The sequence below is a fragment of the Haemorhous mexicanus genome, chromosome 21 (assembly GCF_027477595.1).
Source record: "Haemorhous mexicanus isolate bHaeMex1 chromosome 21, bHaeMex1.pri, whole genome shotgun sequence".
Classification (NCBI taxonomy): domain Eukaryota; kingdom Metazoa; phylum Chordata; class Aves; order Passeriformes; family Fringillidae; genus Haemorhous; species Haemorhous mexicanus.
In genome coordinates, this window is record NC_082361.1 from 1,583,052 (window position 1) to 1,596,104 (window position 13,053).

Consider the following 13,053-nt stretch of genomic DNA (forward strand, 5'->3'; position numbering starts at 1 on the left):
GCAAAACCAGGCATCAGATAAAACACAAGAGTTAAGCTAAAGCAATCTCTGTTAACAATCTTTAACAAGTTGATAGCTATTGCCAACATGATTTTGCTTTCAATCCGAATTTGAACTACCTGTCAGAGAACAAAACCCTAATTTTAGGCTCTTGTAATCAGTAAATTCCCCATCCCAGAAACAAGCAGCCTGTCCTGGGAAACTGCAGTTTATAAAAGAAATGCTGACACTGCCTTAGTCAGCCCAGCACAGGAATGCTGCTGGAATGAATTAACTGTGAACAGTTGGTTCATCCATGCGCCACAGCTGACGCTCCCCCAGCACCAGCCCCATCTCAGAGCTGTGCAGCCAGGACACAGCATGGGCTGGAGGCTGGGAGGAAGCCAGTGCAGCCAGCAGCTAAACAAACTCTGGGGATGATGCTCCATGTACTGCTGGAGCTGCTCTCTCATTAGGATTCAAACCCTAACGGGGAGCTATGCTCACCAGACAACCAGAGCGCTTTAAAAATATGCTGTGGAAGAACCAAGAAAAAAGGAGTTACATTTGGTGTGTGCTACTAAACACCGTCTGCACTTAGGGCTGGAAATTGGAAGGAAACCTCTATGCCAAGCTCCACTGGTTAATTTGTTTACTGTGTACACAAAAATAAGTTTGCTCAGGTCCTTGACCTTTTAAGTAGAGGCCTTTAAAAAGAATACAGTATTTCTGCAAGTCAAACAGCAGTGGGCAGCTCCTGTAATAATGTTTTCTAAGTAGCCAAAGGTCTCAGAAATCCTATCAAGTTGGGCTTTAACAGAACCTGTAAGTAAAACAAAATCTGAAACGCTGATCAAGCCATACCTCTACGCCCTACCTGTTCTCCAGCCTGTATTCAAGAATTAAACACAATCTTTTTTCTCTGCAAACCTCTCACGTGATTTTTTCCTTCTCTCCAAACATCTCCTGAATACTTTTTCTACTTCTCCTTCTCTCCCCGAAAATTATCAGGCAAATCTACACAGAGAGAAACCACCAACTTTACTTCCAGCAGTTCGATTTCCACTTAATTTTTGCTGATAAGTGTTTTTAAACCAAGTTCAGGCAATCTGTTTATACTTAATTTCCACTCCTAACTGACACAACCAGTCCTTAAAAATTATCTGCTGGGGACATTTTAACTGGAAGAAACACTTCCTTGACAAGAAGGATAAAACCCGCAAAAAACCACATAAGTTATGGTACATGAACCAATTAAGACGCCTGCACGAAACGAAATGCTACATTTTAGCATCCGCCTGGAAGCGACAGGCAACAACCGACACCCCGCGACACGGAGAGGGAAAGCGGCTGCCCGCCCGATCCCTCCGCGACAGTCCCGCGCCGCCCGGGATGGGACGCGGGGGAAAGCCGCTGGCTCCGGGACGCGCTCCGAGGCGGGTGGTCCCTGTCCCCAACACCCGCAGCTGGGGAGCTGGGGAGGTCGGGCTGGGCCCGACGTCCCCCGCCTACCCCAGCGCTCGGCCCGGCCCTGCAGGACGCGGGGCGGCCTCACGGCCCCGCTGCCGCCGAGGCCGCGGCCCTTGCGGGCAGAGGGGACTGGGAGGCACCGCGCCGGGTGGGAGACACGGCCCCGGAGGCGAGGGAGGGACCCGGCGGTAGCGGAGCGCAGGACGGCCCCCAGCTCCCTCACACCGGGAGGGAGCGGCGGCGGGGCAGCGCCGCGGGAGCGCAGCGGGGACGGGGCGGACGCGCCCCCGCGGCAGCGCGAACCGCACCTACCCCGGCCGCCGCCGCCGCTCCCGGTGCCGGGCCTGGGCCGCCGCCGCCCCACGTGACCGGGCGGAGGGGCGGCCCCGCCGGTCCTTCCGGGCGCGGCTCTTCCGGCGGGCGGACAATGCGGTTCCGAGTCGCGGTGCTGGGCTGCGGTGGCGCCTGTAGGTCCCGGCGGGCCGGCGGGGCACGGGCGGCGGCCCCGGAGCGCGGCGCGGAGCGGCCCGCGGCTCCCGCTGCCCCCGCAGGCCGCGCTCGGAGGGCGGCCCGGCCCGGCCGGGGGCGCGGCGGGGCGCGGGGCCGCCCGGGGGGCGCGGCGGGCGGCCGGGCCCGGCCCGGCGCTGGGGCGGCGGCTCACGGCGGGTCTCCTCCCCTCTCTAGGTCCGTAGCCGGAGGCAGGAGCGGCCGCGGGTGCCAGCGCGGGGACGCGGCCCGACGCTACAGGTACCTGCCCCTTCCCTCCCTCCCTCCCTCCCTCGAGGCCGGGCCCGGCGCGGACAGCGGCTTCCCCCGCTCTCGCAAAGGGCATCGCGTTTACATTGTTAGGGGATGCTGCACGGGCTCCCGACTGAGCTCTCCTGGAATATTCTTTTCCCGGAGCCCGGGAAGTAGATGTGGGGGTCCGGAGCGATCCGCGGTCGGTAAAGGCCGAGGAAGCACGTGCTTCCAACGGGGAGTCCTGCACGTCCAACGGGAGCTTGCTTTGGTCTGCCACCCTCCCGAGATAACGGGTTTGGGATTCATTTAATGCTCTTTTCTCTTGGAGATCAGTAGTAGTTGAAACTGAACGTGTGCTGAGGCAAGTCACAACTTTCCGATATACAGTTTCTCACGATGCGGCTCTTGCAGTCTGCCAAAGACAGGCTGAATGGCTGGGATAGCTGTGGTTAACAGTACAGCATAACTTTAGCGTGGGTGCTTTAACTGCATTCGTATTGTACGAATTTCCAAGGTGGAAAAAAGAGACTCACAACTGGACTTCCCTCATCACTGTCCAGAGAAAACACAGAAAGAACCAGTTTGATAATGTGTAAAATTCACTGAAGATATATCAGGATGATCTGTTCCTGTCGTTTATATTTGCCAAAGGCTGTTGCCTCTTAAAATATTCAGCCTTAGAAATGGGGTTAGTCAGGCAGTGCTGAAGGTGACTGAGAGACTGGGTTCTGCAGATTCAGCAGAACCAGTTGTACTGCAGAACGATGTCCCCCCTGCTTCCAGACTTTCCCTGGTACCTGGCTTTTGAAGTCTTCTGAAATCCTCCCCTAATTTTTGCATGCCATACACTGGAAGATATGCTTGATGGGTGTGATCAGTGTGGAGGTTGTGTCTCCAAATACTGTATGAGCTGCAAACTGAAAAAGCCCTGATTATTGACAGATGCTACCAAAAATATTCTTTGAATAGTTGCCTTGTGTGGGCACAGTGCCATTCTTGTGTGTTCCCTCAGCTGACACTTCATGCCCCAAGAGAGCAGTATCTGCTTTTATCTGTAAACTTCCAAGCTTCCTTTCGAGCTTTATGTGGTGTTTGTAATAGTTGGGAGGTGTAAGTTTTGCTTTGTTTTGTAATTTTATCTAACCAAATCTTGCATCATTTAGTCTCCTGTTATTTCTTCACTTCCTGCAATCCTAGTGCTTTGGCAGGATTGTGTGAGCAGTTCTGCATCCAGAATCAGTGTAGTCTTATAAATTGTTAAGCAACTGTTGAAAGACAAAAGAACGGTATTTGGTTTATGGAAGATCCACTGTTCTTCATTCTAAGTCCTATCAAAACAAGAACAAACTTCTTGGAGAAGTGATCTTCCAAAGAACAGGACTAGGCACAAGGCTTCCTTTATTGCCCAGGTATTCAAAACAGGGAGCCTAGCGGAGGCCATTGTGAAGATTTTTTTCTGTAATCTTAGGAAAAGCCAAAACAACACACAACAAACCAACTCCTGCAGAAGAACTTGAAAGAAAATCTAATGTGTCCAACTCAGTGCTGCAAAACCCAAAGCTTGCTAAAAATACAATTTCCCTTTGCATCCTAACTCTTTAGGATATTGCTTCATGAGAATTTTTGTCATCTCACCTCCACTTAATATTCAGGCTTCATTACATTAAAAAAAGGTGTAAAAGTTATTGTAATGTGAGATGTAAACTTGAATTTTTTCTTACTTGTAATGGACTTCAGTGTGTACCTAGGATAAAAAACATAAGGGCTGATAAACACCCACTTTATATAACCTACTTTTAGAAAACAGAAAGTACTCATTGTTTGGTTTTTTCTCTTCTGCTTTTCCTTAGGTGTGCCAAAATGTCAGAAAGATCAGATATTCTTCATTTCAAGTTTGACAACTATGGAGATTCAATGTTACAAAAAATGAACAAACTGAGGGAAGAAAACAAGTTTTGTGATGTTGTGGTCCATATAGATGATGTTGAAGTTCACGGGCATAAAATTGTCTTTGCTGCTGGCTCTCCTTTTTTACGAGATCAGTTCTTACTGAACGATTCCAGAGATGTAAAAATCTCCATCCTGCAGAGTTCAGAAGTGGGGAGACAGCTGCTTCTCTCTTGCTACAGTGGCACTCTGGAGTTCCCTGAAATGGAACTGGTGAACTACCTGACTGCTGCGAGCTTTCTGCAGATGAGCCACATCGTGGAACGGTGCACTCAGGCCCTGTGGAAGTTCATCAAACCCAAGCAACCGCTGGAGAGCAAAGAGTGCGAACAGCAAAGCGACTCTTCTGAGCTGAAGGAACATCAGGGAGACGATGACTCTCTGCAGCAAGACTCGCCTTGTATTCAGCCTTCAGAAGACAGCATGGACATGGAGGATAGTGATATTCAGATCATCAAGGTGGAGTCCATTGGGGAGGTAACGGAAGTGAGGAATAAGAAGGATCAGAATCAGTTTATTTCTTCTGAACAAACCGCATTGCATTCCTCAGAGCCTCAACACTTTCTTATCAACTCCACTGTTGAGAACAGAGCAAGTGAAATAGAGCAAAACCACCTCCACAACTATGCCCTTTCGTACGCCGGCAGCGATAACATCATCCTGGCCTCTAAAGATATGTTTGGGCCTAACAACCGAGGGATAGACAAAGGCCTCCAGTGGCACCATCAGTGTCCAAAGTGCACAAGAGTATTTCGGCATCTGGAAAACTATGCTAACCACTTAAAGATGCATAAACTATTTATGTGTCTGCTCTGTGGCAAGACGTTCACTCAGAAGGGCAATCTCCACCGGCACATGAGAGTGCACGCAGGCATCAAACCATTCCAGTGTAAGATCTGTGGGAAAACGTTCTCTCAGAAATGTTCCTTACAGGACCACCTCAACCTGCACAGTGGGGACAAGCCCCACAAGTGTAACTACTGTGACATGGTGTTTGCGCATAAGCCCGTTCTGAGGAAACACCTCAAACAGCTGCACGGTAAAAACAGCTTTGACAATGCCAATGAAAGAAACGTGCAAGACATAACGGTGGACTTTGATTCATTCACATGTAGCGCTGCTACAGACAGTAAGGTCTGTCAGCAGGCTGATGCCAGCCAGGTACTGGATGCAGGGAAACTGCCTCAGGCCGTGCTTGGTTTAAGAAACGATAGTACCTGTGTCAATTAAGCAATTAAACTCGCCCTGTGTAGGGATCATGACTGAGAGGAGCAAACCGTTGGTTTGGCTTCTTCCCTAAACTAGTGGTGTGCCCTGAAAGGCTACAGATGGTTGGATTGCAAAACCTGGCAGGTCTTCAGCCATCGCTCTTAGTCTTACTTGATATTTTCTGTGAATAGCAATCCTCCTTCAGGTTTCTGTCTATGTCTCTACTGTGGATTAAGGGGTTAATTGTTTCATTTCTCTCTGATTAGGAGACTCAAGACTAACACCTTTTGAAAGACTGTTGCTGTGGGCTGCAAGTAAACCATCTGCTGTGCAGTTAGAGGCCTCTGTCTCTGGGCAGATGGAGGAGAGCAAAGAGGACAAGTTTGTGAGATAACCCAATATTTTTTTTTAAAGGCACTGGATAACTGAAAACACTCCATATACTCAAATTTAAACTTACCTCTTAAAATTCCCTTTCTCTGATCTTACCCCTAGACTCCTGCAGTTGAAATGAAGTATTTTTGTGTCACTTTTTTGCCCTTTCTAAACCTATTTCAAGAAACTTCTGCTGCCAATCAATGCTCTCTTAAAAACTCTCAGGGTTTTTAACCTCAACATGCATTATGAAAAGATGAAACCCTAAATGATTTGGCAGGGTTAGCTGATCATTTCATAGAGCTGTTCAAACTGAGGATAAATTGCAGCTCTGGAATGTGAGAGGCTGGTGCCTGGAGTGCAAATGTGACCTGTTCTTACGCTGGCATACCTGGGATTTTTAAAGGGCACTTGCCAGTGCATGTACTGAGACAAGCTAAACACTTCAAAGCTAAAAGTTATCCTCCATCTTCGTAAGTTTTGCATCACAAACCACAACAGCTGTTGGGTTTAGAGCAAAGCTGGAGTGGAGAAATACTGCTTTTTGACACTGTGAAAAGAATATTTTTAAAGCTGCAATGTGTAACAACTTCACAATTTTTTTTTTTTCTTTTTTCCTTCCTTAGTTCTTGTATGTCTCTCCTTGATGTCTAATAAGGGCCACGTGTCACTTAACTTTAAACAAAAATACCTGCTATAAGAACTTAACATAAATTTTTTTTTGATTTCTTGAACTTTTTTGAAGTGACCATTAGTGTTTTACAGATCCTAGGATGAGGTATAGGTAGCACAATTTCTATAGGTTAATATATCAGCTATTGACTGTACTCAGCAATACCTCTTGTATACCGCCTTAAACATCAAATGTAGCGGGAATGGCATGTGAATTGGGATTCTGGGATTATACCATGCTGCTTCTCAGAAGTGCTGTGGAATTATCTGCATCCCTGTCAGGCTGAAAGAAGCTTAATTTATCTGAGGCACACCATTCCCAGTAGAACAGCACTGTTAGTACTGAAGTGTAGCATAGACTAATAATCAAATGGCTGATCCTCGGCAGAGAACTGCTGTTTGTGTTTGGAATAAGGATTTCTTCCAGTGCAGCTCTTTTCCACAAGGTTTGCCGTGAGGCTGAGATTATGCTTCCTACCTAAACATAGTACTGTTGGTGTGTTTGAATGAGGGGTGGGGGTGAAAGGCTGCTATTGTGTGGTTAAAAATGTAAACAGGTATGACCAAAGGTGTGTAGAGCGAAAAGTGTCATGTATGTCATTATCAAAAGTTGGTCTTGCTCTTCAGTTCTGTGTGTGTAGAAGTCAGGATTTCCTTACACAGATATTACACTGATGGACGTTAAAACATGTTAATGTTGCAGAACATTTTCAGAAATCCACATACTTTGAAGTAGAAAAAGAAGGTGATTCTGTGAATCAGTTTTTGCAATTGAGTTCTTGAACTACTGCACTTGACTGTTACACGAACTCTTACATGGACAGCTATGAAGTAAGCAAAGGAAAATACATCAGGGCATTCATCTTTCAAGTTGTAGCAAATATATTTAGGCCTAAAGTCTAACTGTTTGAGACTTTTTAAATTATTGTTCAGGTTGCTGGGGTAGAAGATAGGTTTGCATGGGAAGAACTGTTTTCCTCTTGAAGCCACCCACCTTCAGAGTTGTTTTGAACTAAATTTGACCGTGACAGTTGCATCTGACACTTGCATTCTGTCTTCAGGCAAAATCTTCTGTATTGTTCAAACATTTTGATAATCTGTTATTCACTAAATAGTTAGAATGCTATGTCAAAATGAAGATAGAAGTGGACAACAAGAGCTTGCAGAGCCAGGTCAACATGCTGTAAGGTACTAGTGAACAATCCAAGGCAATATGAATATGGACACAAAAAAGAAAATGGTCTTTTGCCACAGAAAGGAATACAACTGCACAAATGCTAGAAAACGTGGCAGCAAAATGGACAGTATTGAAAGTTTTGTCTATCTGGAAAGTTTTGGTTTTTGTGAAATTATGAAGCTGTAATGTTACTGTAAGGAGAATACAGCTAGTTGAAGTAGCTGTGGGTGACTTGAAGCTGATACGAAGAGACAAGGCGTTTCCTAAGAAACGAAAGAAATCATTTGGTCAAGATGCATAGGTGTTCAGTCTACCCTGTGCTGTGGTGATTTGGATGTCTGAGATGGTCAAGACTGCTGGGCTGCTCAATGAAAGGCTGCTGTGGTTGTTTGGCAAGAGTGCAGCATAAATCAATAGGAAAAAGCAGAAATGCAGAAGACTTTCTTCACTGAAAATGGACACATCTGTTGGATGAAAAGTGACTTTTACTAATGTCTGCTTTTGGCCTGGCAAAAGGGTGCAGACCCAAAGATTTATGCAGGAGATGGCTGTGGGACTCCAGAAACACTGGAGCTCTGAGGGCAATACGCCGATGCAAAGTGCACTGGTGGTAGAGTTCATCTAGAATTTGCCCCTTTATGGAAAGACAAGTGAAGAGTATAGAAGAGGTAATAGGAAAGCAAAATCTGGCTAATGCTGCTTCTCTGAATTACAGATTAAGATGGAGTGAGAATTATGATAAATGGAATATGCAGAGGCAGCTCGATTATAGAGTAAGATGAACTTAATTGTCCATGTATGTAAAATGTTGTCTTCATTGCAATGTCCTGAGTAGTGAAAGATTAGATCTGTTGGTTGTTGCTACTGATGCTGCATATTCAGATGAGGACTATGGCAGTTATCATAATCTGTGTGTTACTGTGTAGAATACCATTTGCTGGTAAGTGGATAGTCTCATAACTTAATGTGCTGTACAACTTCCTGCATATCCTAAAAATAACTGAAGTCTATTACAAAAGTATTTTAATAACTCCTCAGCATATTAGGATTTTTTTTAAGTTGGCATTTTATTTATTTATATTATATAGAAGAAGGATTTTTTAGAATTTAGGTTTGCCAGAGGTTTGGGCTCACCACTTCTCTGAGTGATGGTAGCTTGTGTAGCATGTGTTCCTGCAGCATCTGCTGCAACTGCACAGCCTCCTGCATAGATCAGGGATGAGTCTTTCCTTAATTTATTTTTCTTTTAGAAGACATGTTTTGCAAGTTAGTAACTGATGAATTTGAAGTGTCAGTCTTTCTCTCCCCTAGCTTTTTGGCAAAACTTAGCTGCCGCTAAACTTTTGTTGAAATAACGTAGAAATTAATTGTGTGGGGCTGATTATGGTTTTGGAGTCACTAGGAAGAGTAAAAGTGAGGAGGGAGAATCAAAATGTGATACAAACTGAAACTGTTGAGAGAACTCTAAAGTCACATTAAATGTTAATTTTTATAAACAAAGAGGGGGACATAGTAATGCCTCCCGACTTGGTAAGGGGTGAGAAGGCAGGACGGACCCTTTCTTTTGAGATTGTATAATCAATGGACTGAGCATTAGCTACCTCTTCACTGACTGGGCAAAAGTCTTACACTACGTGTGATAACCAAAGCAGGCGGGTCGGCGGCTGCCGGGCATTGCCCCGTGGCCGTGAAGAAGCCAGCAGCTCGTCCCGGCGGCGTTCGGGGCGGCGGTTCGCCGTTACCCCGGCGCATCCCGGCTGATGGCGAGGAGGAGCCCCGGTAGCCGCTCCCCGGGATGCCTTACGGGGGCGGACACGTCGCTACCTCTACCGAACGGTGGGCGAGGCGCGCCCCGGTGCCGGTGCGGTTTCCCCTAGCGGCAGCCGCTGTAGCAGTGCCAAGTCTTCTAATAAACGTGCTGCTAACTCTGCCTGCCGCCGCCTCTCATTTCCACCGCGGTCACGGCGCACCGGGGGCGGGCGGGCGGAAGGGGCGGGCGGGGAAGCTGTTCCGGGGCGCTGCGGCACCGGCGGCGGAGCGGCACCGGCTGCGGGGAGAGGCCGGGGAGCGGGGCAGAGCGGGATCGCGGCCGGCGGCGAGCGGCCCGGGAGCCCCAGGACAGCGGGTCCTGCCGGAGGCGGGGGTGGGCTGCGCTCGGCGAGACGCTCCGGCCGTGCCCGCGGGTCCCGCCATGGCGGCGGACTCGGAGGTGCTGCACTTCCAGTTCGAGCAGCAGGGCGATGCCGTGCTGCAAAAGATGAACCTCCTGCGCCAGCAGAACCTCTTCTGCGACGTGTCCATCTACATCAACGACACCGAGTTCCAGGGGCACAAGGTGATCTTCGCCGCCTGCTCCACCTTCATGCGGGATCAGTTCCTGCTCAACCAGTCCAGGCAGGTGCGGATCACCATCCTGCAGAGCGCCGAGGTGGGCAGGAAGCTGCTGCTGTCCTGCTACACGGGCGCGCTGGAAGTCAAGAAGAAGGAGCTGCTAAAGTACCTGACGGCCGCGAGTTACCTGCAGATGGTTCATATTGTGGAGAAGTGCACCGAGGCTTTGTCCAAGTACTTGGAGATCGACGCTTCCATGGAGAGCGGAACCCAGGCTGCTGAGGGATGCCACTCCTCGGATGCTGAACTAAGGAGCGGGGATGAGGTTTTAGATAAAGATTGTGAAATAATCGAGATCTCTGAAGATAGCCCAGAGAACGAAGAATACCCCGTGAAACAGGAGGATGGGGATGGGGATGGGGATGGGGATGGGGATGGCCCACACCCTGCAGCACAGAGCTTGGTGTCGGAAAGGAAGGACACAAAATCCCCAGAAATATCAACAGTGGAAATTGGCTATAAGGATGATGAAATCTGTATCTTCAGAATGGATTCCATGAGTGTGGCAAGTGCAGAGAATGATCATTTTCCTCAGCCTTGCACTTCCTCTAAAACAAATCTATATTTCCCAGAAACCCAACACTCCTTGATAAACTCTACAGTTGAAAGCAGGAATACAGAAATGCCAGGAAATCACTTTCAGGCTTTTGTTGGTGACAATCCAGAAGGAACTTCTAGTGGGGCGAATGGCTTCCAGAGCCTGGAGGATTCTGGCAGCTCATGGCGGCACCAGTGTCCAAAGTGTCCGAGGGGCTTTCTGCACCTCGAGAACTATCTCAGACATCTGAAAATGCACAAGCTCTTCCTGTGCCTGCAATGTGGCAAAACATTTACGCAAAAAAAGAATCTCAACAGGCACATCCGGGGGCACATGGGGATCCGGCCCTTCCAGTGCATGGTGTGCTTGAAGACCTTCACGGCCAAGAGCACGCTGCAGGATCACCTCAACATCCACAGCGGGGACAGGCCCTACAAGTGCCACTGCTGCGACATGGACTTCAAACACAAGTCTGCTCTTAAAAAGCATTTGACTTCTGTTCATGGAAGGAGCAGCAGTGAAAAGCCAAACCTGAACACTATTACAAAAGTTAAAATAGACTATGATTGATAGCTGGGCAATTGTGGAGTCAGACTCCACAAAAAGCTCCTGGCTAGTGAAATTGTAGATGCAATTCCAGTTCCAGATCCCCATCTAAGGGAGAGAAGCACAAACAGGTGGCTGGTGATCCAAGACAGGCCTTGGAGCAGGAAACCTGCCTGCTCCCTTAAGGTTGCTATTGCTGTCAGTGAAAAAAAGGTGTTTCCTAGTTGAAAGTAAACTGCAAAATATGGGAAATTATTTCATGCTTCTCTTCTGTTATACTGAGCATATCCTGGTCCCCCAATGATGTTTTATATTCCTTGCCTCAAGGGCAGGCACTGCTGACTTTCAGGCTATTACTGATACTGCAATAAGCTGAAGCCTGAGCCATGGTGTTGGTGACAACAGCTGAGGGAAGGGGGTGTTTGTATTTACTCAGCGAGTCAGTTGTTTCCATCCAGTTCCTGGATCATTCATGGTGAAATCATCTCCTTCCTTGCCCAAACTTTGGTAGATCTTCCAGAAAGAAGGTGTGTTTTTTCATACTCAAGTCTGTGACGTTTAAGGACACACAACAAAGAAAAACTAATCAAGGAACCTTTCAGTTTGTCTCTCGCAAATAGAGAATTTGTAAAAGAGAAAGAAACAAACAGTATTGCCTTGGAGTTTATTTGTAACTGGACAGTCCCATGAAAAGGACTTGCTTTTAGTTTTATCAAGTTCTGAATTTTTATAAACTTCTTTCTTCTAAGAATTTTTTTTTTTTCTGTCATACCAGTGTTTTGCACCTGTATTTGATAAGTTTAGTCCTGTTTGTTGCATCATAACATCTGCCTTCATTTTTTTACAGATCTTAGCTATATGCACTTGTGTGAAATTCAGCTGTGTGCTGTTGGGTAATCATAGTTTCAATGCTAATTTTGAAAAACAGACATTTCTAGCAATGACTTAGAGGTCTCATACCCCGATTCTGTGACACAGTAACACAGTAATGATGTGTGTTTGCAGAAATGTGTTTGTGCTTTGTCAAAGGTCATTTTAGTTTCATCATGAGCATTGAGCGCCCTGTGATGCAGTCTGTGTCTTTGGCTGGTACATGTTTCTTCCAATTAAATATAAATAAAGAGTTATTTCAGTTGTTAATATGAGATAATGGTACTTACAACTAGCAAAAAGCAGTAGTTCTTACTCCTGTCTGTACCACGCTTTCCTTCACGTCTCAGAAGTGCTGTTCCAAGTTCTTGCTCAGAGTCCAGAAGTCTGGCCCAAATGCTTCAGAATCTGGCTGGCTCTAAAATCTAAGACAACAGTTTTTAATGTCAGTTCACTTTCCTTCCCTGTGTCTGTGAGTGCACCAGCCTGTTGAGGGTTTTATTGATCAGATACGTGAGGCGATGGGTGTGTACAATGTCTACCGTGCACTTTCCTGTTACTACTTGTTACAGGCACGGTCAGGTGTATGTGTGGGTATTTCCCTCATGAGCACTTCCTTGTGTGCCAAAGGGGAAACAGACTGATCTTTTGAAGTGTATCTTCTGTGGGAGCAGGTTCCGAGTTATTTTGGTCGTGCATGTAAACATGAGAGGGAGTTGTGTTGTGTGACAGGCCACCAGCATGTTCTGTTCAGTGGCTGCAGTGTCTCAGTAAGCTTTGTGGACAAACCCTGGTCTTGTGCACATGTTCACATTAAAGGAGTTTCCTCTCCCCTGTCCCCACATGTAACCATGTCTTGTCATAACACAATAAATGAAATGCAAACAAGGCGTTTTGTGACAAATACATCTCGATTTTTCTGATCACGCTTAATAATTCTGTGCATACCTTAACAGTTAGTATTTTGGCTTGCTGTGTTGAGTAAACAAGATGTAGTAAACAAAACACGGTGTTCCAGTGGCGGTCATTTAGTAACGCGTTTTTTTCGTCCTTCTGAGGGGTCTGTCTGACCCCCTCGTGCCATGAATTCTTCCCCCTCAGGAGTCACAGCTCTGCATCGCCGTGACCTTGGCTAAGG

The 13,053-nt window shown here is 47.0% G+C and overlaps 3 protein-coding genes across 3 annotated transcripts in view; 2 read left to right on the forward strand and 1 right to left on the reverse strand.

Moving 5' to 3' along the window:
* The window catches only part of RABGAP1 (RAB GTPase activating protein 1), a 60,874-nt gene extending 58,972 nt beyond the window's left edge, over positions 1-1,902 (reverse strand). The window contains exon 1 of the mRNA XM_059865469.1: positions 1,762-1,902. The gene's annotated coding sequence lies outside the window, so the exon portion shown is untranslated. The remainder of the gene's footprint in view (positions 1-1,761) is intronic.
* Positions 1,837-9,500, forward strand: ZBTB26 (zinc finger and BTB domain containing 26). The gene is made up of 3 exons (XM_059865482.1): positions 1,837-1,916; positions 2,134-2,196; positions 4,041-9,500. Exon 3 carries the CDS (start codon positions 4,051-4,053, stop codon positions 5,365-5,367), a length of 1,317 nt encoding a protein of 438 aa, XP_059721465.1. The 5' UTR covers positions 1,837-1,916; positions 2,134-2,196; positions 4,041-4,050; the 3' UTR covers positions 5,368-9,500.
* A 91-nt stretch (positions 9,501-9,591) lies between these two features.
* ZBTB6 (zinc finger and BTB domain containing 6) lies at positions 9,592-12,803 on the forward strand. The gene has a single exon (XM_059865483.1). The coding sequence runs from the start codon at positions 9,762-9,764 to the stop codon at positions 11,067-11,069; it is 1,308 nt and encodes a 435-aa protein (XP_059721466.1). The 5' UTR covers positions 9,592-9,761; the 3' UTR covers positions 11,070-12,803.
* Positions 12,804-13,053: the final 250 nt, after the last annotated feature.